Genomic DNA, 26,776 nt, shown 5'->3' with positions numbered 1-26,776 from the left:
AGCGTCACCGTCAAGCCGACTGGGGCGACCCTTGGTGACATTGTAGACGGTATGAGTACTACCATCCTTCCAAGTTTCAAGTCTCTACAATTTACGGTTTGGTCTGCACAATCAGTTTTACGTGGAGATTGCTGATCCTTGGCCATTCTAACAATTACAAGCTACACACTTGAACCTCAAAAAATATTAAAAAATAAATTGTAACAATATTACAATATATGTAACAATATAACAATATTATTTTTCTGTAAATGGAGCATTGGTACGCGTAAGAGACTTCGTTAACCCGATGCGTCGTGGTACTGTTGTGAATGTGCATCAAAGACTGACACAGAAGAGTAGAAATTGTTGAATGAAGTTTTTATTTTTGTTTTCTTTATGCACCAAAGTATGCTCGTAGCTTCATAGCATTACGGTTTAACCACTGATGTCACATGGACTATTTTAACAATGTCCTTACTACCTTTCTAGGCCTTGAATGTGGTAGTTGCGTTGCTGTCTATGCAGGATCAGAAAGTGCTCGGGTTTCATCAAAAATATCTTAATTTGTGTTCTGAATATGAACGAATGTCTTTCAAGTTTGGAACAACATGAGGGTGAGTAATTAAAGACAGAATTTTCATTTTTGGGTGAACTATCCTTTTAAATCTTACTGACCTCAAACATATGATTAGTAGTGTACACAGAATGTAGGTTGTTGTGAACTTATGAGCATCTGCAAGCATCTGAGAAGCCTCTCATCCATGAATCCTTTAAAGAAAAAATGCCACTTTTCTAATGCATTTTGACAGCAGGGTAAATGAAACACCAATGGGGCATGAGACCAGAGCTGTGCAAAAACGAAAGAAGGTAATTTGTTTGGATTTATTTGGCTTTCTGCCAAAACTAAAGACATCTGCTTCTAAGAAGTGTTAAAAATACAACAGACAACCTCTTGAAAACCTCTTCAGGTGGACATAATGAGAGCTGACGAGACAGAGTTAAGAGGTGAGAAAGTATTTTCTTTATTAATAACAGCATTTAAAAATGAAGAGATTTGGCATATTGTGCTTTCAGAGATGGCTGCGCATTGTTTTGATATGCTCTCTCCATTGTTGAACAGGAGGACTGCCACAGGCCACAAGCTTTTTCAACAACGCACTGGGCTCCAAATGAGGCACATCAGGATGGGCCTGGTGATAATGCTCCAACCTCTCCAGCACTCTTTCCAGGCCCACCATGCTGGCGTAGAACATAGGACCACCTCGATGTCTTGGAAAGGCATAACCGAACAGATAGATGACATCAATATCCTCGGGTCGGGCAGCCATGCCATCTTCCAGGATACGGAAGCCCTCGTTGGCCAGTACGAAAAGGCATCTCTCGATTATTTCCTGATCTGAGATGTTGCGTGGTTGAATCCCGTACCTGCTCCTGTACGTCTCAAGAAGGTTCTGAATCAGTGGGTCGGGTTTTGCGTTCGTATCTCCAGGTTTGTCATACTTGTACCAACCTCGACCTGTCTTCTGCCCAAACCTGCCTTGCTCACAGACCATGTCTGGAATGGGACAGTACCTACGTCCTTGGCGCTTACGTGGGGGATTTTTTGGGTCCACGTCGGGCCCAGTCAATCCAGATTCCTTCCGGACTCTCCAACCAACGTCAAGGCCTGCAAGATCAGACATCCTAAAGACTCCCATCGCAAAACCAAAGTCCTCCAGAGCCTTGTCGATTTGTTCAGGTGTGGCTCCCTCCTCCAGCAGGAAGGTGGCTTGATCCAGGTAAGGCTTCAGCATGCGGTTTCCAACAAAACCAGGGCAGTTTCCAACAGCGACGCTCACCTTTCCCATCTTCTTCCCAAGGCTCATCGCTGTAGCGATGGTTTCACTTGAGGAACGAGGCCCACAGACAACTTCTAGGAGCTTCATGACATGTGCAGGTGAGAAGAAGTGCATCCCAGCCACCAGGTGCGGTCTATCGGTCACACCAGCCAGAGCATCCACGTCCAATCCAGAGGTGTTGGTGCAGAGCAGAGTGCCTGGTCTACAGACCTTGGACAACTCTTGGAAAACACGCTTCTTAAGTGCCATGTCTTCAAAGACTGCTTCAATAACAAGGTCCACATCCTTCAGGTCCTGTAAGCTGAGGGTGAATTTAAGGAGATTAAGAGAGGCACTCACGCCTCGTCTTTTGGCATCTCTCTCCAGCATGCCAATCACCATCTGTCTGCCATTCTCCAAGAGTTTCTTTTCTGACTCTACAGCAATGACAGAAATTCCCACACGTGCCAGAGACACAACAATGCCTCTTCCCATAGTACCCAGACCTGAAAGAGTGACAAAATTGACGGTCAGTTCAGAGTAAAAGAAAACTAGCAATTCAAAACAACATAGGGCACAATTAGACTTGTTAATTGGCAGATGGTGAAGCTGAGCAGAGCACAAAACTGTGGCAGAATTCTATGCATGATGGTTTGCACAGTGCCAGCTTCCTTCCTCTGTGATAAGAGAACATCTCTGCTTGTCTGAAACTTCAAGCAAACAGATGTTTTCACGCTGCTGAAAATCAACATTAGCACACTAACAACCAATAAGTGTGCATAAAGCTTTCCAAGATGAGAATGCTTAACAGAAATAAGACAAAGGAGGTTTAAAATTAGAATTTTTAAAACTAATTTCTGTATTCCTGTTGTTCAACAGAGAAAGAGAGAATGATGCCAGCAATGTTTTCAATTAACAGGGGGCATGCTGATCAAATGTATGCTTTAAAGTTGCAAAAAAAAGATATTTAATCCATGCAATGGAAGTTAGTGGGGTTTAGTGTTGTTCTTCACATTACTGTATCTTATTTTATGCTCCAATGAAGAAAGTAAGTCCTACAGGTTTGGAACATTAAGAGAGTGCAAAAATGACAACAACATTTTTTCATATTTCTGTGAACTATGCCTCTACAGTGCAGTGTCATTTCGTATTTTTTATATACTATAATAGTTTTTACTAATACATTTGATTAGCTTTTATTTTAATATTTTCATTTACATTTTTTGTGAATGTGTTTATTAAATGTTTTATTATTATTATTATTATTATTATTATTTAGATATTATATAGGTTGAATTTATTCATAATTACATTTAGTTTTAGTTTTTTTTAGTTTCCATTAGTAATTTTAGTGCTTCGGCTTATTGCAGTCAATTGCCAATGCTGTTTTTCATTTAATATTTATATTTTGTTTTAACTTTATTTAAATTAACATAAGCATTTTAATAGTTTAAGTTAAAGGGATCGTTCACCCAAAAATGAAAATTCTGTCATTAATTACTCACCCTCATGTTGTTCCAAACTCGTAAGACCTTTGTTCATCTTCAGAACACCAATTAAGATATTTTTAATGAAATCCAAGAGCTTTCTGACCCTGCATAGACAGCAACACAACTGACACGTTCATGGCCCAGAAAGGTAGTAATGATATCGTTAAAACAGTGACATCAGTGGTTCAATCTTAATTTTATGAAGCTACGGGAATATTTTTTGTGCAGAAAGAAAACAAAAAACGTGTCAGTTGCATTGCTGTCTATGCAGGGTCAGAAAGCTCTCAGATTTCATAAAAAATATCTTAATTTATAATCCGAAGATGAACGAATGTCTTACAGGTTTGGAACGACATGAGGGTGAGTAATTAATGACAGAATTTTCAATTTTGGACAATAATAATCCTGGTACCATTCCCAGGTCTTGTTCATGCACATAAAGACATTTTCTTTTGATACCAATGACGGCTGCACTCCGGATCTCTCTGGGTTTGCTGTTGTTCCATTGCGCTCCACTGGGTAGAGTCCATTTCCCAGCAGTCCTCTGAGCAAAGAAGCAGTACTGAAGAGCCCGGGCCTGGCCGGAGTTGAAAAGAGTGGCCATCAGTTCACTCTCCCGCTTCATTCCCTTGCTGTAAGGCATTGTAGCGGCTGCCCGCACTGCCTGAATACAAGCCAAAGGTGCCATCACTCCCGGAGTCTTCTTTTTAACCTGCATGGTAGCTGCTTCTAAGAGAGCATCCAGATCTGGAGGGCAGGGTGTGGTCAGCGTGCTCACTCTCCGGGGAGACAGCGGTTTGCCTGTTAAAGATATACAACATATGATCTCAAAATATAATGTGATACACAAAGGCAATGCTGAGTGGCCATTACCGAGTCGACTAATCCATGTTCTTGATTTGAATTACAGATTAAGGAGATCACCCAAAGTTCACCCAAAAATGAGCATTCTGTCATTAATTACTCACCCTCATGTCGTTCCAAAGCTGTGAGACCTTCATTCATCTTCAGAACACAAATTAGGATATTTTTGATGAACTCTGAGTTTTCTGACCCTGTATAGACAGCGACGCAACTACCACATTCAAGGCACAGAGAGATAGTAAGGACATCGTTATAAATAGTCCATGTAACATCAATGGTTCAACCTTAATTTTATGAAGCTACGAAATACACATGGACTACAAGAATTCACATGGACTATTTTATCGATGTTCTTACTACCTTTCTGGGTCTTGAACGTGTCAGTTGCATTGCTGTATATGCAGGGTCAGATCAGGAAGCTTTCGTATTTCATCAAAAATATCTATTTTCGTTCAGAAGAAGTTTTACAGGTTGGAACGACATGAGGGTGAGTAATTAATGACAGAATTTTCATTTTTGGGTGAACTATCCTCTGAACAATGGAAAGTTGTAGTGATCTATATACAGTATTACACAACAATCATAGAGTAGACTAATTAAAATGTCAACAAAATCATTGACCAATATTCCAAAATTCCTATGCTAATCCATATCACTAGATAAAACATACCGAATTTCTGAAAGTTCGAAAGTGTATAATCACTCAAAAGCACTTAAACACAGTGTGGCAGACATAAACACTAGACCTGACTTGAGTCATATTCTGTCTGGCACTCACACTTCCTCATGCATACACCCACACAACAACCCAACACACAACAGCCCATCAAAACTGCATTTTTCTGAATTTATCAGAGGTTCTAACGTTTGACTTCCTGCCTCACTAAAAGGATTATGCAGGGCGGTACTTGATTCAATATAGCTTCTAACTGCATTAGATTCATCTTTCTCTCTGGAATCTGGGTCACACTGATGAGCTTTAAAGGGCCAGCAGAACCACAAACCAACAGTTTTGTCTGCTTTCTGCACTGTCCTGTTTTGAGTAATCAATATAAAGTATATTGATAGAACTGAGTATTCCAAAACACTGTTCAAGTGCATTAATTCTCTAAATTTTGGAGCTCCAAATACCGCACATTTTCCACTAAACTTGATTCAGTAACCTTGTCATCACCCCTTAATTATCATGGTGGCATTTTTATTGTACTGTACAATAAAGTAGTACATTAGTAGTTGTATGAGTAATACATTTCATGTAGCACATAAAAGCATAAGGAGTGTTCAGTTTGATGCCCAGTGTGCTGTGCTATATTGCACAATACAGATGTATCCGTGGTTAATCTGTGATGCTGTGGGCAGGACTTGAATCACTAATGCTGTGATTTATTGTGAGTATGTAGTGTGGGGCTGGGTCAGATCCTGATAGGTGCATTTGGCAGATGTTTGGGCGACTGGAAAACAAGATAAATCTCTGTAGCGATGAGAGCTGGGAGCGAGATTCTACAAAAAGTGTTCAAGGAATATGAATGTCACTTTTGATTACTTTCTACATAGTTCCCGGTTAAATAAGTAAATTAATAAAATAAAACAAACACATAACAATCCTGATTCTGCAAGTATTTTTCCCATGGAAAGAGGAAACAGGATTTTAAACAAATTCTTCAAGCAAAGAGCTACAAGATACATGACAACAGTTTAACATTTGAGTTGAGGCAAATAAATGATCAGAAATCAGTAAAAAGACACTCACAACATATTCTTCTATGTAAATTAACTACTCATCTCATTAAGTATTAATACAAAAGTAATGATACCAAATAAAATTACAGACTTATAGAAATTTTGAAATGTAACAAATTTGCAATATATAAAAATATCTGTCATTAAGCCTCCATTTATTTGATTAAAAAATACTGTGAAATATTATTGCAAATTAAAATAACTGGTTTCTGTAACGGTAGACCTGAATTTTCACTTCAGTCTTCAGTGTCACAGTGTTTGGTGCTCAGAAAACAAGTCTTATTATTTTGTTATGATGAAAAAAAGTTGCTGCTTATCTTTTTGTGAAAAAAGTGATACTTTTTTTCAGGAAGAATAAAACGGTATACACTACCAGTCAAAATATTTGTAATGTTTTTTAAAGAATCACAGCAAAATACAGCATAAACAGTAATATTGTAAAATATTTTTACTATTTAAAACAACTGCTTTCTGTTTGAAAAAATATATATATATATATATATACATTTATTTTTTTAATGTAAAAAATGTGATCAAAGATAAATTTTGAAATAAAAAGCTTTTGTAACATTATACACTATACCATTCAAAAGCTTGGAGTCAGTATTTTTATTTTTTATTTAAAAGAAATAATAGAAATTAATGTTTTTATTTAGCAAGAATGCTTTAAATTGATCAAAAGTGATTATAAAGAAATGTATAATGTTACAAACTGTTCTTCTAAACTGTCTATTCATCAGAGAAACCTGAAAAAAATTCTACTTCTAATAACAATAATAAATGTTTTTTTGAACAGCAAATCAGAATATTAGAATGATTTCTGAAGGATCATGTGACTGGAGTAATGATGCTAAAAAAATCAGCTTTTAAATCAAATGAATGAATTACATTTTAAAATATATTCAAATAGAAAACAGTTATATTAAACAGTAAAAATATTTCAAAATATTTCAGTTTTTACTTTGAATTAAATAAATGCAGGCTTGGTGAGCAGAAGAGACTTCTTTAAAAATCTTACGGTTCAAAACCTTTTACTGGTAGTGTAATTTTTTACCCATAACACTGATTAGATTTAACATCCAGGCTTATAATCAGCCATTTTCTTTAAACATATTCTCTGTTGTCACATTTTTGGAAACAACCTGTTTACATTCTGACAGACCTGACTATTTTAAACCATTTACAATAGGTATTTCCCATTAGTCAGTAAATCAGGCACATTTGGCTGTTGTCCACCATACCTGCTCCGCAATTCCATTTAGTTGACTGTTGCAAGGATTTGGTCGGGTTGATCTTCGCTCAGCGTGTGATTACAGTGAGAGCATTAGTTGTGGCCAATCTTTAATCTCCCTCCAGAGCTTATCCTGACTCTAGATAAACCCTGATCTCTCCCTAAGAGTGTCACTCACAACATTCACATTACAAGGGATCTGGCTCCCTCAGTCTCAGCGAGAATTTGTGGCCTGTCGAGCGAAACGAACAGCTGCACTTACTGTAGACCTAGAAAAGCTGAATAATTTGACAGAAATATTTCAGAGAGTCCCTCAATTCTTTTTATGATTTAATTGCTCTCATATGATTTTTCATTACTGGAGGAAATGAGGGTCAAGCAGAAGGTGAAGGATTGGCATTCATTTTTCAAAAGCTGCAGATAGTCTCTAATCACTTTTTCAGACCGAACACGATTCAACTCCCTCCAAGCGACAGTACAAACAATCATTTTTGACTCCACTTGACCTGTAAATAGCCAGTTTTTAAAAAGACAGCTGTAAAAGTATAATTATTAACATTTGGCATGTTTTTAAACTGGTTTGAGGTGATATAAAGACCATCTTATCATAAAAGGCAACTGTTATTATGGCAAAAACATTCATAAAAAAAAAAATTAATTTGTTCAAATCGTTCTCCAATGCTCAGAGGGCTCATAATTAATATTCTAATAATGTTTGTTCCTTTTCACTTCTTGAAAAATAGATCAAAAGCACAGAACGACTCTGAAACTCGTTGACAAGGATATGAAACATTAATTCCATTTGCTGTGACAAAGGATTTATCTGCTACGTCCCCTGACTCTGAAAGACTGCCAAAGACTCTGCTTCCCTGTACTGCTCAGTCTGTAATATCCGTATTTCTGCTTTGCCAGCTCATGACATACCTACAGCTTTCAGGGCAAACTCCAGAGCCGTCTCACAAGCATTTTGATCTGTGACCTGGTCAACGATGCCCAGCTTCAGAGCCTCCTGCGCGGAGATATGGCGGCCTGCAATATCAAATAATAATGCTGCTGTTGGTAAAAGAGGAACTGAGCGATGTGGGGTGCTTTACTTGATTATTTTTCTGCTTAATATATTATGACAACGGGTGAGGAAAATCCCATCATAATCATAAAACAACTGAAATCTGATTGCTCATTTGTTAAAGGATTAGTTCACTCAGAAATAAAAATAAATTACTCATCCTCACAGCGTTTCATTCTTGTATGCTGTTATATTACCAGAATTTTTACACATGCCCACAATAAAAAATAAAATAAAATAAAATAAAGTAAAATGTGACCCTGGACCACAAAACCAGGCATAAGGATCCATTTTTTTAAGTTGATATTTATCATCTGAAAGCTGAATAAGCTTTCTATTGTTGTATGGTTTGTTATGATAGGACAATATTTGGTCGAAATACAATTATTTGAAAATCTGGAGCCTGAGGGTGCAAAAAAATTTTAATATTGAGAAAATCGCCTTTAAAGTTGTCCAAATTAAGTTCTTAGCAATGCGTATTACTAACAAAAAATTAAGTTTTGATATATTTACGGTAGGAAATTTACCAAATATCTTTATAGAACATGATTTTAGTTCATATTCTAATGATTTTTGGCATAAAAGAAAAATTGATAATTTTGACCCATACAATGTATTGTTAGCTATTGCTGCAAATATACCCGTGCTACTTAAGACTAGAAAATAGGCACTGTAAATATTATTCCATTTGTGTTCAATTGAAAAAAAAATCAGAACATATGTTTGGAATGACATAAGGGTGAGTTTGATTTTTTAGTTTTGGATTAACTATTTCTGTAAGCCCTAAAGGCAAATCAATCACAAACAATGTACAATGCTGACACCTAGTGGGAAAAGTTTTATTTATTACTGAAAACACAATGTAGTGCTTTAAAAAAAATTTTTTATCATAATGTACCTTATCAGATTAAATTTAGCACTTGCAAAAGTGAAAAACTATTGAATTATTTATGAAATATCAATTGGAATATTACAGTTACTAAACAGGAAACGAGAATTAGTTGTTTTTAGCCAATCTAATATTCCAGAATCACTCTCTGGATGACATAGCTATGTTTTTTTTTTTGGAGGGTTGTTGACAGGGCATGTGGTTGAAGTTTGCAAAGTGGCTGAAATCTGTTGGGGTAAACTGTGGGTGTGCCTGTAGGCTAAGTGTATGATTTACCAGTTGTGATCATTTCTAGAGCAGCAGGAATGCCAATGAGCCTGGGAAGACGCTGTGTTCCCCCTGCAGCTGGCAGGATGCCCAAAGTCACCTCTGGAAGTCCAAGACGTGCCTGGAACACAAAATACTTTATGCACTATATACTCATTGCACACACCACAAATCAACAACCTTTCACTTCTCTGACAAACTTCAAATATTGATATCAAAGTTCACCCGATTAACTAGGGACACATCAGCATTAGACAGTATTGCACAACACTGAAGCTAGTTGTGCAGGCTCAAAAGAATAAATAACAGTATAAAATGTTTACCTTAGACTGTGCAATACGGTAGTGACAGAATAGGGCTAATTCAAAGCCTCCACCTAGAGCCATCCCCTCTATGGCAGCAACAACAGGCTTGTCTCCTGCCTCTATGGCTTCCAACACAGGTATCAGCGGAGGTCCTCTTAAAGGCCCGGCAAACTCACGGATGTCAGCACCTGCAGAAGAATGCATAGTCAGATATTAGTTTAGATTAGTCTTATTATGGCTTGAATACACAATGTATGTTTCTGCATGAGTTTGCTGGAACAACTTTGAAGTGTGGTTGCGTGTGATCCTTGGTGGTTTATATGTATGCATAGTTCTTCTCCATAACCATTTACCAAGTGAATGACACCTAGTGTTTTAAAGTTGTGTAGTGTATTTCAGCCTGTACATAAATCAGCCAGAACAAGCATTTCATTAAAATATAGTGGATGTTTATCTTTAATATTATTACCTCCACAGAATCTTCCATTCTCTCCACAGATGACCACAGCCCTGACCTTTGGGTCACTCAGGGCACGTTCCATGCTGTTTGCAATGGCATGACGCACTGGGGAACTAATAAGAAAGAGTAGATGGAAATGTTCAAGTAACCACTGTTCATCAACTTAAATGGGTTTATAACAATGCAACTGAAAAAAATTATATAGATCGTCTGTGTGGACGAGATCATGTGTATAAATCTCGCCATTTATAAATGTTTAATACAAAGTATGACATTAATAATAGAAAATCTATGCAAGATTGTATGCAATACTGTAGTTTTTTTTTAACAAACACAGATGAACAATAATAACAATACATTAAGTAATGCATTATGTTTTAGTAACAAGCAGATTTTCACTCACCTTAATGCATTGACTGGTGGGTTGGTAAGAGTGATCAGAGCAACTGATCGTTTAACAAGTTCATATCGGGCCATTTTGTTGAGCTGGACGGTGTTGTTGTGAGTTGAAAAGAACTGCAGGACTTTGGATCTTGTCACCAGCAAATTCAGTGCGTCAGTGCAATCACACCCACTCTTATTATTTGAGCGTGTCTTTAAGTCAGGACACGTTTATGTCCTACGGATCTTCCATGACAGTTGACTTTCACTGTGAGTATAAAACATTGCCTTGCTAAAAAAAATAAAAAGTTAAAAAGTTACTCAAAACCTGGTCATCGCCAGAGACAGCGCTTCCATTCCCGGAAGCGAATTTACAAATTTTACTACGGTAAAGTACTGGCTCATGAATATTAATTACGTGACGTGAGGTCCACCCAATAGTCTTTACCCGATTGGCTAAAAGACAAAACTTATTTGCAATTACTGGATTGACATACAAATGTATAAAGAGGACTAAATATAGTTTTGAGTGGAACTGTGTATTTCTGAGGTATTTTCGTTTTGGTTTTATAAATGACTTTAAACAAACTGTAGCATTTAGTATAAAGCTTTTTAGAGAATGGAAAATATGGTTAAATATAATATTTAACTTTTCCTGCTTCTGTTTGGTTGATCATTTTACGTTTGGTAAACTGGCGAATCAACGAAGCTTATGAATATTAAAAAAGATCACGTAGTCAGGCACGTCAAAAACCCCACCAATCAGCGCTCTGAAGGGCAGCATACCCTAATGAATATTAATAAGTAATATCGTTCCCGGAAGTGATCCGCAGTGAATTAGACATGCGGTATCTGCGCTCTTTATTCATTCCGTCATGCGTTCGCTTGTTGGTCTTATCGCTGTAATATTGACGGCTACTTTTTACCTTTATTTACTGTCGTCCTATCTCCCTCCTGGACCTCAGCTGCCTAAGAAAAACCATGAAGGAGAGACGAGAAAATCTAATGATGATGAAGACAAGCCAAGTGAAAAGGAGACTGCAGCCTCCAGGTGTGCTTCTCTTGCTTGTTTGATAATGAGTACCGTCTTTTGCTATATGCAGCTGTCACAGGTGATATTTCAGTTTTATACAAATCATTCTGGGAATGTATAGCTTGCAAAGCGTGAAAAACATAAGTGTGAAGCATTTCCAAAATGGATGCTCTCTATCTTGTCCTTGCCTCCAGCTGTCATTTGTCCTTTGGCAGTGAAATTAGATCTGTTGTGTTGCTACCATGTTAATAATACAGACGTTTATTCCTGAACATCCACTACTGTTGTCTGTGATGTCGTGTTACTCGGTCTCTTAGCTCGGATGAGTTGGTTTAACATCGAAGTTGTAGGTTTAAACTTTGCAAAAGGGCAACTATAGTGTCCTTGAACCAGATGCATAATTACCAGAGATACTGTCCCTGCAAGTTTACCAATGTAAACTGTCATGTGACTTTTTTTGGTCCAGGCTGAAGTTCCCATCAGACCTGGATGAGCTGAAAGAGATGGCAGAGCTGTTGCAGTTTTACAAGACGGAGCACACAGGATATGTGCTGTTACTCTTCTGCAGTGCTTACCTCTACAAGCAGGCTTTTGCCATACCTGGTTCCTCTTTCTTAGTAAGTAGTTTATAAGCACTATACTTCAATGCAGGTCAGTTTGACCCACATTTGATTTTTAAACTGCTTGAAACAGTCTTGAAATACTGTCTTTAGGGACATGAATGTACATGCAAAGTTTCAACACATACAGCAGATGTGTTTTGAAAAGGCAGTACAAATTGTGGTGACCAAGATCAGTTTGACCCCCAATGGTTTCCATGTGATTTACCAAAAATCACATGTGAAACTCCTTGTTTTCAGTTGCTATTAGGCTGTTGCAGAACTGAGATGAAGTGTGAGAAACCCAATTTCCCCTTAAAAGGGTTTGAGAACCAGACATAACAAAAGTCAGATGCTGTTTACCAATACATACCATCTAACACTAGCACTTTTTATAAAGGGTTTGCACTTACATCACTGTTTGGTAAGGTTCCCGGATGTGCGGTTATATTGGAGATATTTGGATGTAAACAGCAGCATGGATTGCACGTTTAATGTGCTATCAAATACTGTCTAAACCACGGAAAAAATGCATGGAAGCTGCTAAATCATATAGAGAATTACTTAGTAAGCAGGAAAGGGCGCACTATTTTGACAAACTAAAGTTAATAGGTAGTAAAGATACGTACGAGCAGTATTAATTAAGATATTAGCCTAATATTTCACCTACCTGACTGGAAATGATAAGGACACACAACTGGTTCAGTTTGGCCAACCACAAACACCTTTTGTCCCTCAGACAGCTTCGGCTTTTCTCTTGTCCTTGAGTTGTTATAACTTTTGGCAGTCTATAATACTCCAAATGTTTTCTAGTTCTGACCGATTAGTACAGGCCAAAACATGATAATAAATGACCATTTTCAACAGCAATAATCTGCAAAAGTTGCGAGTTTCATTCGATTCAGTGGCATTGTTTACGTTCAGTGCCGATTGATGACACGTCGTGAAAATACTTTATTTCTACAAAAAAAAACCTTCACCTTCTAACAAACAAATAATGTTAAATACTATTTATACTTAGGTGTACTCATTTTGCACCTCTGTGTGCAAATATTCACTACAAAAATGTTTTTATTTTGTCAGTGTAAGTAAAATGGAACAAAAACGTGGGTCAAATTGACCCCTAACACAAAACTGTTCAAAATTTCTCATATTTTCCTTTGTTTTGTTTTTTTTAGTTTCTGACAAGCTGCACTTTTTCGTAGTGTTGGCGAATTACATCGAAACCAACTGGAGTCAATTTTACAAAATTAGCACAAGAGTTCTGTACAAGAAGTACCTTTATATACTTTGATATTACAACCCTTTTTTTTAACCAGAACATCTTGGCTGGGGCCTTGTTTGGGACATGGTTTGGTCTTCTCCTCGCCTGTGTCCTCACCACAGTGGGCGCCACTCTCTGTTTCCTCCTGTCGCAGGCGTTTGGCAAGCAGCACATTGTGAGACTCTTCCCTGACAAGGTGGCCACGCTGCAAAAGAAGGTACATCAAGTTATCTCGTCCTTTAAAGGAGACCTATTATGCCCTTTTATACAAGATATAATACAAGTCTTAGGTGTCCCCAGAATGTGTCTGAACTTTTACCTCAAAATACCCCACAGATCTTTAATTATATCATTTTGAAAAAAAATTTTCCACCCGTTTTGAGTGGAAGCAGAAACGCGCTGTTTTCGTGCATGTCTCTTTAAATGCAAATGAGCTGCTGATCCCCGCCTCTTTTTCCAGAATAGGACTGTGCCTTTACAACTCCTACCTTAGATACTTTGCTATAAAAAAACATCTGTTTGGTTTCGATAATCATGTCTATCGTGCCGAAACAGTGTATTAAACCATATTAGTTTAAACTTCTAATATAGGGTTTTCTGAGCACACACATCCAAAGCAAACATTCCATGTTCTTTTTCATGTCTTATTGCACTTAAACTGTCAAATACACACAAGTTTATGTTAAAGACACAAGTTACAAAAACAGTCGGTTATGTCTGTGAAGGTTAACACCTGGAAAAGAAATCGCATGTTTATATTAGATCTGTGTGGCAGCAGCTTAATATACAGTAAATAAATTAATAAATCCACTTTTTTACATTTTCTGGGTTGGTAGATGCACTGGGAACCCAATTCTAGCACTTAAATGTGAAAAAAAGTCATGATATGTTACCTTTAAGAACATAAATATTAAATTATATTAGTTTGTTCATTGTTGTTATTTTTACCTTTTTCCCAGGTTGAGGAAAACAGAAGCAGCTTGTTCTTTTTTCTGCTGTTCCTGAGATTCTTTCCCATGAGTCCAAACTGGTTCTTAAACATGACCTCCCCAATACTGAATATTCCTGTCACACTTTTCTTCATGGCTGTCTTCATTGGTAAACAGTTAAATAGAGTATATATTTAAGAACATTTCTCTTAATTTTCATAGCATTTATTTGAAAACATTTGCATTTTCTTTCAGGCCTGATGCCGTACAACTTCATCTGCGTCCAGACGGGATCAATGCTGTCTCATATTTCCTCTCTGGATGACTTGTTCTCCTGGAGTGTGGTGTTGAAACTACTGCTAATTGCCTGTGTTGCTCTGCTGCCTGGAGCTCTGATCCGTAAATACAGCACTCGGCATCTCCATCTGGACGGACTTGAAACAAACGGACTCGGTCAAGATAAGAAGAACAGATAAGGGACAGTGTGGGGTCAGTGATTTGATCCCCCCTGGCTGCTTTGTGGGTGGCTACTATTTGTATTTAAAGTGGCTTTTAAGAGCTCTAAAGTCTTTTTTGTGGCCTCTCATTTTTAAAAATAGAAATGTCATTTTTACATATCGTTTACTTGGAAGTCTGCTATGTCTTCACTGGCATGGGTTGTGACGTAAGTGAGAAAAGGACTTTTTTTCTGCCTTTTTGGGAAGTTCCGTATTTATATATAATGGTGGTCTTGAATTCTGAATCCTGCCTTTGTGTACAAATCACATGAATATGAAACTCTATTCACTTATCAGTTTTCACTCAATATACATACTGTACGTTTATTTCAGTGCACAGGCATTTGTGAAATTTGCAGCAAAGAATAGACATTTGAGGTATTAAATATCATTCTTTTGTAATTACAGACTGTAATAACATGAATATTTTGGATTTTGGTTTTTGATCATTGTCTTTTGAAGTTTCACATTAGCCTTAAAAGTGACCTACCTCACTGCAGTGAAATATTTAATGTTCGACTTTCTTGGAGTACTTGTAAATATTAAATGGAACATCAAGCTGTAAATATTCACTATGGGTTTTATTTAAGGGAAGGGAGGCAGACATACAGTATGTTAAATCCTGCCTGGTCACTGAAAGCCCATCCAACTTCACGGTGTTGAAATGGTGAATTAAAACAAATTGTTTTCTATGTATCAGTGCCATCAGCAATGCTGGGAGCAGAATGCAGTATTTTTATTCACTGAACACAAACATCATGTGAGTTAAGCTGTTTATGTTTTAATAAATCATATGTTAATAAACTTATTCAATTAACTTCTGTAAGGACATTTAATCACATCTGCATTGTTCATTTCAAGCCAGTATTCATACTATGAATGCAGTTTTAAATTAAAGGAAAAAATGCCATCACATGATTAACGCATTTGTCTCATCAGGGCTAATGTCCTGCATTTAGCTGCCAGGGAAATTACTAGGGATGTGTCATAAATCGCTCCCTATATTAAGCTAGGTTTTGGTTAAGAAGATAATAGTGATTTTTCTGAGAATTAGGGGCCAAGTATCCATCATTGTTGTTCTTCCGCTCTTGAGTCTATGGCAGCCCATAGAACCAAAATTGTTAATTTGTAGGGCTACACAATTTTAATAATATATCAATGTAGAAAGAAAATATAATATCAGTAGTAATAACTATTACTTAAAATAAAAATGCTATAGTAAAATGTTATATTGTAAAACTAAGTATTTAAGGGGACATCAGATGCCCATTTTCCACAAGTTGGTATGATTCTTTAGGGTCATCATGAAATGTCTGCAACATACTTTGGTTAAAATTCCTCACTGGACATGCAAAACACCCTTTTTACCATTAAACACCGCTTTAGCAAGGCATTTCGGTGTATGTCTCTTTAAATGATAATGAACTACTGCTCACCCCACCCCTCTTTTCTGATTTTAGTGTATTCGGTGGCGCATTACCATCAAAAACAAAACTAATCCACTGCGTCCTCAGTGGTTCTTATGTCAGGAGAAAATGAAGATTCTTATGTTCACTTTTACATCCAACTACAAAACACCTGCATTGCTTACAAGACACTGTTGTTACTACAGCCGCTCGAGCAGACAGCGTATAACTGGCTGAGGGAGGAAATATGCTAATACAGGATAGTCTGTCAACAGCTGTGGACGGGGCCTGAGCAGTATGACATCACACTGCTTGTAATATCAAAATAGCTTGATAACTGAGACTGTTTTAGTTTTTTGGAGGTTAAAAAAAAAAGGAGTGAATGGATTTTTATCATTGTAGAGTGGTTGTCTCTAGACACTAAGACACGTTTATATGCAAGCACCATGTAAAAGTGAATTTTGCGTACGATGTCCCCTTTAAAAAAAAATAAAATCATTTTAACAGGCTTTAACAGACCTATTTTATCCACTGGCGTTCTTATTCTTCCGCTCGAGTCTATGGCAGCGTATAGAACTGCTAGCGAGAAAGTTGGCACACTGATAGAGGACAGTCTCAACATTAACTATAGCAAGTTTGGAGTCTCTAACTCAAATTCTCTAGTGCCACCACTTGTCCAAAGTTTCATTCATGTTTATGTTAATAACATTTGAACCGTACATTTTTTTTCCTCCGATTCCTTGGCTCATGCCGAGTCAAATAAAAATTTACCAAAATGTAAAATTCTCAAGACATTTCGCAATTTTTAATAGTACGAAACACCTGCTTTTTTTTTTAACTAGTCCTAGACAGTTTGTCTGATTTTCACCAAAATTGGCTTAGGTCATCTTCAGACCATGCTGGCAAAAAGTTATGGAATTCAAGTTGATTAGTCAAACTATTCTCGAAAAACACACTAACAAATTTGATGAAGAGCATGCAAAAATGGGCGTGAGGCTATTATCTCTTCATGACCTGAGGCTACCTGTACAGTTTTGGCACAGTGCCTCCTAGTAGTCAGGAGATATGAAAAAATTGATATTTTTGCTTATAACTTCTAAATGGTTTCAGCCGGTTTGCTTAAAATCCTAAAATCAAAATAAATCAATTGCACATTGACACAGCTGGTCTAATGCTGCCAGCCATGCAGACATGACTTATTTTGTGTTCTTTGTGCTTGACCCTTTAACTGCTGCTTGCATCTATATTTTTATATTCTAACTTAAATTGCAATACTAATATTTATGGTGATATTATCTATAGCTCTATATAGTGCACTATTTGAAGGGGACAGTCATCTATAGTGGTGTCTGAAACCATAGTGGACACTGAGAGCACTTATTCAATCCCAAAATGCACCTCCATAATGACTGTACAACTGATGTACATAGCTAGCTGATAAAAAAAATACCCTTACACATTAAGCACCATACTGAATGAATGCTGCATGTCGGGCCTTTCAGCGTTCAAATCCACTCATTCACAGTGGACTATATTAGTTGAGTAATGTAGGGAGCAGTGAATGAGGGTGCGGGAGTTATCGCAGATACATCCTAGTATTCCAAAAGACCTCGATTAGTTGTTTCAGATGTATTATATCAGGACTGCAGCTGAACTCCACTGGACACCCCTGTCCAACAAGATGAGCTTCACACAAAATAATTTTATAAAGAATTTTTATTGCTCAAATCCATGTTGATCAGCAGTACAGTTCACCTACATTTCAAAACAACATGGTTGTTAAAAAAAAAAAAAAAAAAAAAAAAAAAAGTTCAGCTCTCAGTACCCCAACCCCCCCCCCACTACCCACAATCCAGCTGAGGGGACACGGCAGGCAGTGCAGCGAGCCCAGTCTCTGTTTCACATCGCTCAAAATGAACTAACGTGAGAAGCTAGAGAGCTGCGTAGGAATGGATCTGCCGTGGTAAAGGCGCAAAGAAGTTTTCACAGCCTATGATTTGCATTGATTTCTCATGCATCGCTCCGATTTCCCGCTCTCATCCCGACTAGAACGGTGCCGTCATACCACGAGCAACTATAGCTGTGCCTGTGGTCTATTCTAATACCATAAAATAAACATAGAACAGCACCTACTTGAAGTCTCCATAAGAAGGCCCAAAGAAGACCACGATGAGATTTCATGCCAACACTACAAACAACAGCTATCCTAAACTGACCTGATTCGTTCCGACTTAAATTAGCTATGACTTTTGGCCTACGATAATGCAAAGACCTCAATTCTTCCTAGCGTTACAGGATATCATAATGGATAGCGAGACAGCTTAATTACCAGACTACAGAGACAATATAACAGTGTGATGTTAGTTAATGCACATATCGACTAATGCTTCCGTAAAGTTAAATACCGATGCACGACTGATGACGAAGCCTCGAAATACAAACTCTTAAGAAAAGTTAAGAACCACTGTAGAACATCAGATAGGTGTCTATCGACAGCGTGGCGCGTGTTACAGTTACAACAACGGTTAAAAGTGATCTGAGTTATCATACTGCTACACAACCTGAACTCCATCAACAAGCAAACACCTGAGATTAAGCAGAAAGTCTATCATTCAGGGGAAATAACGGCCTCGTCTAGCTACAAGCCTTCACAGAGTCAAGAACCGTGTTCAGCTTCTTGAGTGAAAAACTCTAACCTTTACTAATAGAAACACCTTCAGCACCTGATATCTTTGCTACTCTTTGCAAACAAGTGTGGACGACTTGCTTCAGTAGGTAAAAAAAAAACGACTTACACAGGTCTACAGTAACACGCCCCTTACGAAAACGGTTAAACGTTAGAACTAAAACTATGGAGTGGAACGGCTAGCAGTTCAGTCCACAGACAAATCATGTGAATTACTGTATGAAAGCAAACCAGCCATTGCAAGTACACGCACCTGGACCTAACATAGTGACCTTCCACCGTCTTCCGTCTTGATTTGACATAGGCCTTGTTGTTTTAGCGGTAACGCACAAGGACTGCAACCGGCAACAGATCTGAGGCAGATCTGAGGAGACAAAATACCTGCATTTGTGATTTTTGTGTGACTACAATAAACACTTTTACCAAAAAGTTACTCTGTGAATTACATCAAGAAAAAAGCTGTTTCATTTTTCAGTTTTTTTTTTTTTTCACATCAACCTGGTTTTGTTTTGCGAAAGGCCTTGATTTTTAAAAAAAATGTGAATTAAAAAATTTGGTCTGACTGTAATTCCTGAATTTGGACTCGTTTTTATAAAATGTAAATGTAAAAGCTGGCTTACGCTTTTAATTGCGTAGTTGCTCCTTGAGAATGCTTTGAATTAAGCCATACTTGATAATTCATAGTCTTTTAGTCACTGATCTAGACATCAGTACATAGTATCCACATTCAAAACCCCTTTCGGGCAGGTTAAGTACCCCTCAGATACACATTCGATAAATCACGAGGTTGTGATCGGTAAAAGTAAATTCGCATACAGTTTTGAAAGCTTTAAGATCCATTCTTCTTTATCAGATGGACCTGAAGACTTCAGATCTTTTTCTTGATCTTTTTATTATTATTATTAAAAAGAAAATGTTCAAAACTTTCAGTTTTCAAGGCATACAAAATATGGGGAGAGAAAAAAAAAGGGAAATAAAGATTGGACTGAGGTACCCTGACGCCTGAGGTAGATCACAATACTGACATGCGCACCGATCACATTCTGATCAAAGTGTTGCGGTGATTCATTACTGTTCTTACTGTTAGTACACTACCGATATTCATATTCTACTTCCAAGAAAATAAACACTTCCCTTCAGAATAACATGGCAGTGTTCCACCAAAAAAAAAAAAAAAAAGATTTTGTTTTTTTGTTTCTTAATAATAGCTCTCGTCACAAAATAGGAAAAAAAAAATAGATTCATAAATATTTCTCTCTCTTTATATATATATCTATATACACACACGCATACACACAAATGGAAGCTGTGCGTATTGGCATTAACCTTGCGTCTGGAAGATGAGGCTTAGCTCTCATAGGGCGAGGGAGCTGTCTGCGATGACATAGACCGGTGACGTTTAAGGCCACGAGCTTCCATGGTCAAAAAGAAGAAAAAAAAAAAAACATAATAAAGCACAAAGGGATATCCATGCCTGCACGTCCTGTTGAAACAGTCGATCAGTTTCCCACAACAGCCCGAGAATTGGTAAAAAAACAAAACAAGAACAATCTCGCCGACCAACCGGCTTACTGAACAGGGTGGTGCTCTTTCTAAAAGGCTGCTTATTGTACATTCACAGCTGTCATGCCGTTTAGAAAGCTCCCTGACAAAGAGATTTTAAAGCCAAACGCGGTCGTGTGTGTACCACAGGTCATAAGGTGCCTCCTCGTCCCACATCAACCTGACCCTCCAATCACATTTTGAGTCGCCCGTCTTTTCGTTTCCTTTCAGCATAGATTAAGGCAGAGTTCTTGGTGCACATTTCGCTTCTGCCCGAGCCAGTAAAGGTGCGCTGTCTTTCAGACGCTGGTGCTTGCTTTATATTCTTTTCATACCCCCTAAAGCAAACAAAGGGGTGTTGACTCCTAAACCACATCTACCACATACCTGCTCCGTCTCGTAATGACTGCCGCCACAAGAATGTGGTGGCAATGAAATGACTAAAAGGCTGCAAAAACACTGGTGTAAAAATAAAAAGGGAGTGTAAGAGCTGGACAGAAATACGAAGCTATAAATGATAAAAGCTTAAAAATGAAAGAAGCGGCATCCGTTGGCACGCGCAGGCTAAGTAACAAGGATCCGCTGAGCTGGGTGATCCCGAAAAGCAAACAGGCTAAGATATGAATAAATGTTTTGTCATTTACATTTCCCAACTTTCTTGTCCCATCAAGAAATCTGAAAAACGTAACGTTATATGCGTATGCGACCGCACATGTGCACTACACGCCCGACGGGCTGTGCAAAACATGAAAAATCGTGGTTCTGCTTCAAATATAACAGTATATTTGTTCTAGTGTACTGGTGAGAATACTGCTGAGGATCATTGAAATCGCAATCTGAGGTTTTAAAAAATAAAAATGGTCGCCAACTGCTAGTGCACACCCACACTTTACCTACCCCAAAAAACAGCAACACAACTCAGTCAAAATGCATCAGTGTACACGTGTTAATGGAGCGTCTTATCTGTGTTAACCCTAGATTAAGCCTAAATTAAGAAGTTTATAAAGAAATTGTTACGTGGGGCGACCGTGATGTTTCCCGTCCTGATAACAGACGCCCCGTACCTATTCTTCTCAAACTCAGGGTGTGTCTGAATGTTAAAAGGAACACTTGTCTTGCGTGCGCTTCCTTCCCCCCCTCCCTCCCCAAGCTGGCAGTGCACTCAGAGCCCTTCTGCCTGTGGCTCCTTCATCTCCCCCAGAAAGAAGTTCTTTGGTTTTGATCCCACGGCTGCTGGTCTGCCCGGCCGGTCCCCTTCGTCCGGTCTGGTCTGGTCTGATTCCAGTTGGGAGGGCTACATTCATTGGCAGGTGCCCGCTGGGGCTGCCCTGATGGTCACTTGGAGCGGTGTGTCACGGGGGCGCCTTGCTGGTGCTTCTGCTCCTGTTGTTTCACCTGCTGGATGATCTCCCTGATTTTCCTCTGTGCAGTCTGTGGGATCAGAGGAGAGTATGTTTAGAGTGTTAAATGTTTGATTTTAGGTTCTATTCTAGTCTGTGTAAAGGCAATTCAGAGAATAGCTTCTAAATGCATCAGAAATGTATTGCTGAAACATATTACAAACAATGTGAACTATGTAGTACTGAAATTACCCTTTGCAAACAGCTTGATTGACAGGCGATCTGACCAATCGTAATGCAGAATCTGCCATTCTGGCCGACAGACAGATCAGTAACATACTTGAAAAAGTCAGCACACTCAAAAAATCAAAAAGTCACAGGCGAGATGAAAGCAATTGTGAGCATTTTACTTGCTTTCATCTCGTCTGTGACTTTTTGATTTTTTTGAGTGTGCGGACTTTTTCCAAGTATTTTACTTTTTGGGAAACTTTTTTGGTCTACACACCTCAGTTGGATTGTTTCGAAGGCGCGGCGAGTTTCTGGCTGTTTTTCAACAGACAAATCAGAAATAAGAGTAGATTAACTTCGGTGGACTTAAACTTGTACTGATGTTTTTCTGCAGTTGTAATAAAATAGCCACTGATCATGGGTCCTCCCCAACACTATAATAACTAGGGCACATTAGCATCAGTGGTTTGCCCACTCAATCGTCAGTTACCATCATTACCGTTAGTTACTACAGCCAACAGTTTGCTAGCTAGCTATGCCTTTGTCACGTAAATGCTTATTACCCTGGTTGCGATAATTGGCTAATAGTTGGCTGTGTAAATCCAATTAAGCTGCAAGAAGATGCATCCATTCAACTGTTTTTGACAGTTGAGAGAGGCGTCAGCTTTCGTGCGAGTAGGCATGGTTCCAGTGCTGACAGCAGAAACACCCCTAGTGTTTGAGAGCAGAGAATACTTTTTTTTAAAAATGATTTTGATAACTTCATTTACTTTACTTTTTCTAGCTGTGTGGTTAACATTTTCCTGTGATGTGACAAACTCAGAACACACTTAATATTGCTTCACACAGACTTTAAAAAAAAGAAAGGTGACTGAATGAAGGTAGTGCTTTAAGACTGAAAGATTTAAAGTTTTGTCACTGCCACATTTCACCAGTGATGGGAATAAATGCGTTATAAATAAACAGCGTTACTAAAGGCAGAACTTTTTTTAGTAACGAGTAATCACTGTTCAAATCACTGTTTCCCCCGTTACAACGCCGTTACCGTTATTGATAATAAAATGCAGCGTTACTATCATTATCATCCGTGTTGCGTTCTTCTTCTGTGGTAAATTCTGGCTTATTCCTTTCAACGCGTCTTCTTCCAATAACAAAAAGTAGCCGAGATGATGACGGAGGTGATGTGGGCGTTTACATGTAAAATTTGAAAAGTGGCCATTTCAAACTCTATTTTTAGTTCTTTTTGTGGTCATCAAGAAAAAACAAGACAGACCCCACCGGTGCGGTCTTCGACCCCAGAGGGTTTAACAGTGTTGCCGTTTGGTGTTTTTCATGTCTGCGGGTTGAAGCAGCCCCAGTAACGTGATATTTAGCCTCTCACATCGTCCCACAGCAACATTAAAATAGTGTACATTAGTGTACAATGTTTTATTCATTTACCATATTTAATATTGGGGGCTTCCAAGTTATTTGACATATTTGAACTTCTTTAAGAAACATTTTTTATTAATAACAATGTTAAAATAGTTATGCTACTTAACAGTTTTAGGGAAACAGTAATACTTTTTTTCCAGGCAATAGAAACATTTAGCTTGAAGTAGAAAGTTTTACAACATCAAAAATGCATTTACTGTCACTCCCAAACATAATGCACCCTAGATGAATAAAAGTTAATGAATTGAAAAATAATGACCACCAGCCTAGTAAAAACTATTATATAAAATAGTTGCAGTATAGAAACAATAGTTTCTATAGAAATGTCACATTTAAAGGTAAAATGTTACATTGGGCTTTTTTTTTTTTTAAACATCAATGTTGGGAAGGTTACTTTACAAGTTACTTTATTTAAAATGTAATATGTAGTGTAACTATTTCAGTTATATTATTAAAGTAACTGATTACATTTGATTACTTTTCTAAATTTCTAACAAATGTTTTCAACTGTTAATCATTTACAAACATTTAAACCTGGTGGAGTTAACCTTACAGTGGTACTGAACTCTGATTACTGTCAGACTTCTCTAAATATTTCATTACTTGAATTAAGATTATAATAGTTACATTTTAAAGCACCGCCACCACAAAAACAGACTTTATCGCCTGTTTTTACTTTGGTATCATTCTGAGGTTAAATACTGATTTAAAATCATAACAAGATATAGTTTAATAGCTATGCTACTGTTTTTGAAACCAAATCTTTGCAAAACTATGATAGGGAACACATCTAACAATGCCGTGGGAAAAACAGTTAATCTTATAAAATAAAGCATATACACAAACCCAAATAGGGAATATAACAGTTATTAAATAAACATGTGTCCTATGCTGTGTCCTAAACTCCTGAAACATTGGTGTCTAATATTTTAGAGCAGTCAATGCAATTTTGGAAAGAAATCAATCAAATCTGTGTGTGTGTGTGTAAAAATATTCAGATGTAACCCCCTTTGTAATCGTTAACATTCTCATAAGTAACTGTAATTTAATTACACATTTTTTTATTTACTAACTGTAACAGATTAGTTACATTTATTTAGTAATTAAATGACATAACGCCATTACATGGAACTAGTTACTCCCCAACACTGTTAAACGTCACATACAAAGCTATAAATGTTGAAATGAAATAAACTAAGAGCCAATCAGAAAATATTTGATATTTAAAACACAGTTAAGGCAAGCATTATTTTCACTACACCTTCTCATTCTCTGGAGCTGGAAATTTTAGACTTTATAAACAAAACAGCAAAAAGTTGAATGTGAAAGCCACATTTCCACTCTCCACATTTGTAGTGTGTTGTGTATAATTCACCTGGCTGGCAAAGAAATGCCCACTAATTTTGACAAAGACCTCGTCGTTCTCGTCTGGGGTTTGGTCCCGTGGCACTATGACCTCTGCACTTGTTAGGTTCTGCAACTCATTGACCTGAAAGAGGTTTAGAGAAACAAGTTGATGACGCCACGACCTACGAGTGCTCTTTATCAAAATGTCAGTTGGGTCAAAATGTGCAAACGCTGTGGTTCAATCATATTTATACAAGAACAAGCAGCACATATCCAGTTGCTCATTGGTACATGACCCACGTCAAGACCAAGCTGCTGTGATGCCCTTGGCAACTGCAACCCCCGTCTACTCTACAAATGATGCCCCTGTGGTCTGAGTCACCATGAATAGAGCCAAATATTTCCTAGAAACAAAACGTACAGTTCATGAAACATATAATAATCCTGACTGAAACAGGTCATGTTGATTTGGATCAGCCTGTCCTCTTCAAAGCCCGAGACTATAAAGTATGTTATATAACATAATAACCCAACTTTAGCCATAATAAAGTTTTTTCTCTTCAGTTTTAAAAAAAGGTTGCACCGCCATTTCAGTGCTTTTAGTGAATTTGCTGACCAAATTGCACAGAAAATGTGGTATATATAAAGCAATTCTCAAAGACATTATCAACATTTCCAACATTTGCTCTGGTGGCATGTATTAGCTCTCTCAGGAACTCTTCACACCACATTAACTTTGATTAATCAGCAATGTTCCCATTCTTTAACAATGAACATTTCATTGTTTTTTTTGGAAAGCTATTTTAAATGTTTTATGGATTCTTAGAATAACTGTTAACTTCTGCAAACACATTTTTGACTCAATTATTTATAATGGTGCATAATGACAGGAATATTGACTCTGCAAAGAAAAAAATAGCAGTGATTGGATGCGCTACGCAATCATCTTGTTGAAAAAGGTGTAAACAGAGATAATTTATTGTGAATCAGAGTCCTATAGCATGTCTGGTATTATAAACTGAATCATCTTTGAATGCAAAGTCTTACATTACTTAAGCTCAGGGTAAATATGTGTTTTCATAATTAATAAACACAACACTAAGGCCTGATGCCATATCCGCTGTGTTTTCTCCTCCGTCATAAGAGAAAACACTACTGTAACTTACTACCTCCTACTTTGTTTCTCACCGTTTTGCCGCCTTTCCCGATGACCCTCCCAGCTGCTGAAGAGGGCACTTTTATATGTGTCTCCAGCTTCACTTCTTCTTTTGCAGAAAAGAAATTCTCTTCTTTCAGTTTCCCAAATATCCTACCCTGGGCCTAAAATGCAGAAGCAAAGACAACGTCCGCTGTTCAGGGGCATAATTGGGTGCAAGAGAACTAAAGGCTATAAAGATTCAACTAAAATATTTTTCAATTGTCAAAAACTAATTAATACTGGGATTTAAAGTATATTTTATTTTATTCCTTTACCTTAAACTGAGCTTCTGGCGGGCCAGTGATGATGACCATCCTCTGAGTGACGTCAGGACTCTCTGCAGGTGCAATCTGAACATAAACAACAAATTCATGTAAACACATTGTTTTTACATACCAATCAACATTATTTTCTGACATAATCAACCTCATGCCACAAATGCTGTTGACAGAAACTAATTTGCTTTGAAGAGTATTTCTTTTTTCTTTCTACCATTCATAGAGCTCATTCTTTTGAAGTCTCATCGCACAGCCACCAGAGGGCTCTGTTTCCAATTACTTCCAATAGCAGCTTCTGAGCAACAAGGGTTTAACAGTTCAAAAGATTACTTCACTCCAGAATTAAAACTTCCTGTCAATTTACTCACCCACATGTCATCCAAGATGTTCATGTCTTTCTTTCTTCGGTCGAAAAGAAGGTTTTTGAGGAATATATTCCAGGACTTTATTCCATATAATGGACTTCAATGGGAACTCACGGCTTGAAGGTCTAAATTGCAGTT

The 26,776-nt window shown here is 37.6% G+C and overlaps 3 protein-coding genes across 7 annotated transcripts in view; 1 reads left to right on the top strand and 2 right to left on the bottom strand.

The window, feature by feature from the left end:
* Nucleotides 1-345: 345 nt before the first annotated feature.
* On the bottom strand, nt 346-10,863 carry ehhadh (enoyl-CoA, hydratase/3-hydroxyacyl CoA dehydrogenase). The gene is made up of 7 exons (XM_051119986.1): nt 10,515-10,863; nt 10,121-10,224; nt 9,670-9,839; nt 9,356-9,467; nt 8,049-8,153; nt 3,749-4,090; nt 346-2,305 (listed from the first exon to the last, which is right to left on the bottom strand). Exons 1-7 carry the CDS (start codon nt 10,586-10,588, stop codon nt 1,053-1,055), a joined length of 2,160 nt encoding a protein of 719 aa, XP_050975943.1. The 5' UTR covers nt 10,589-10,863; the 3' UTR covers nt 346-1,052.
* Nucleotides 10,864-11,327: 464 nt separating this feature from the next.
* On the top strand, nt 11,328-15,631 carry tmem41aa (transmembrane protein 41aa). Its single transcript, XM_051119990.1, has 5 exons — nt 11,328-11,543; nt 11,992-12,142; nt 13,444-13,605; nt 14,348-14,486; nt 14,573-15,631. The coding sequence occupies exons 1-5, from the start codon at nt 11,368-11,370 to the stop codon at nt 14,791-14,793; spliced, it is 849 nt and encodes a 282-aa protein (XP_050975947.1). The 5' UTR covers nt 11,328-11,367; the 3' UTR covers nt 14,794-15,631.
* Nucleotides 15,632-18,996: 3,365 nt separating this feature from the next.
* igf2bp2a (insulin-like growth factor 2 mRNA binding protein 2a) overlaps nt 18,997-26,776 on the bottom strand; it is a 74,710-nt gene continuing 66,930 nt past the window's right edge. For 3 of the 5 annotated variants that reach the window (XR_007828510.1, XR_007828509.1, XR_007828511.1), the window contains exons 13-17: nt 26,271-26,345; nt 25,986-26,117; nt 24,826-24,939; nt 22,041-22,331; nt 18,997-21,879 (exon numbers count right to left, since the gene is read on the bottom strand). Coding sequence is in view for 2 of the 5 variants with exons in the window: in XM_051119989.1 (XP_050975946.1) it covers nt 21,784-21,879; nt 24,826-24,939; nt 25,986-26,117; nt 26,271-26,345 (417 nt within the window). In the remaining 3 variants the exon portion in view is untranslated. The remainder of the gene's footprint in view (nt 21,880-22,040; nt 22,332-24,825; nt 24,940-25,985; nt 26,118-26,270; nt 26,346-26,776) is intronic. The other 2 variants (XM_051119989.1, XM_051119988.1) reach the window with 1 other exon arrangement.

The sequence above is a fragment of the Labeo rohita genome, chromosome 9 (genome assembly GCF_022985175.1).
Source record: "Labeo rohita strain BAU-BD-2019 chromosome 9, IGBB_LRoh.1.0, whole genome shotgun sequence".
In the NCBI taxonomy this organism is placed as follows: domain Eukaryota; kingdom Metazoa; phylum Chordata; class Actinopteri; order Cypriniformes; family Cyprinidae; genus Labeo; species Labeo rohita.
This window is presented reverse-complemented; position numbering and strand designations above follow the sequence as displayed.

Coding starts and splice junctions, on each gene's coding strand:
- ehhadh (XM_051119986.1), bottom strand. CDS start 10,588: ATGGCCCGATATGAACTTGTTAAACGATCAGTTGCTCTGATCACTCTT. Junction 9,840..10,120: donor GAATGGAAGATTCTGTGGAG/GTAATAATATTA, acceptor ATTCTTCTGCAG/GTGCTGACATCCGTGAGTTT. Junction 4,091..8,048: donor GTTTGCCCTGAAAGCTGTAG/GTATGTCATGAG, acceptor TATCTTTAACAG/GCAAACCGCTGTCTCCCCGG.
- tmem41aa (XM_051119990.1), top strand. CDS start 11,368: ATGCGTTCGCTTGTTGGTCTTATCGCTGTAATATTGACGGCTACTTTT. Junction 11,544..11,991: donor AAGGAGACTGCAGCCTCCAG/GTGTGCTTCTCT, acceptor TTTTTGGTCCAG/GCTGAAGTTCCCATCAGACC. Junction 13,606..14,347: donor TGGCCACGCTGCAAAAGAAG/GTACATCAAGTT, acceptor CCTTTTTCCCAG/GTTGAGGAAAACAGAAGCAG.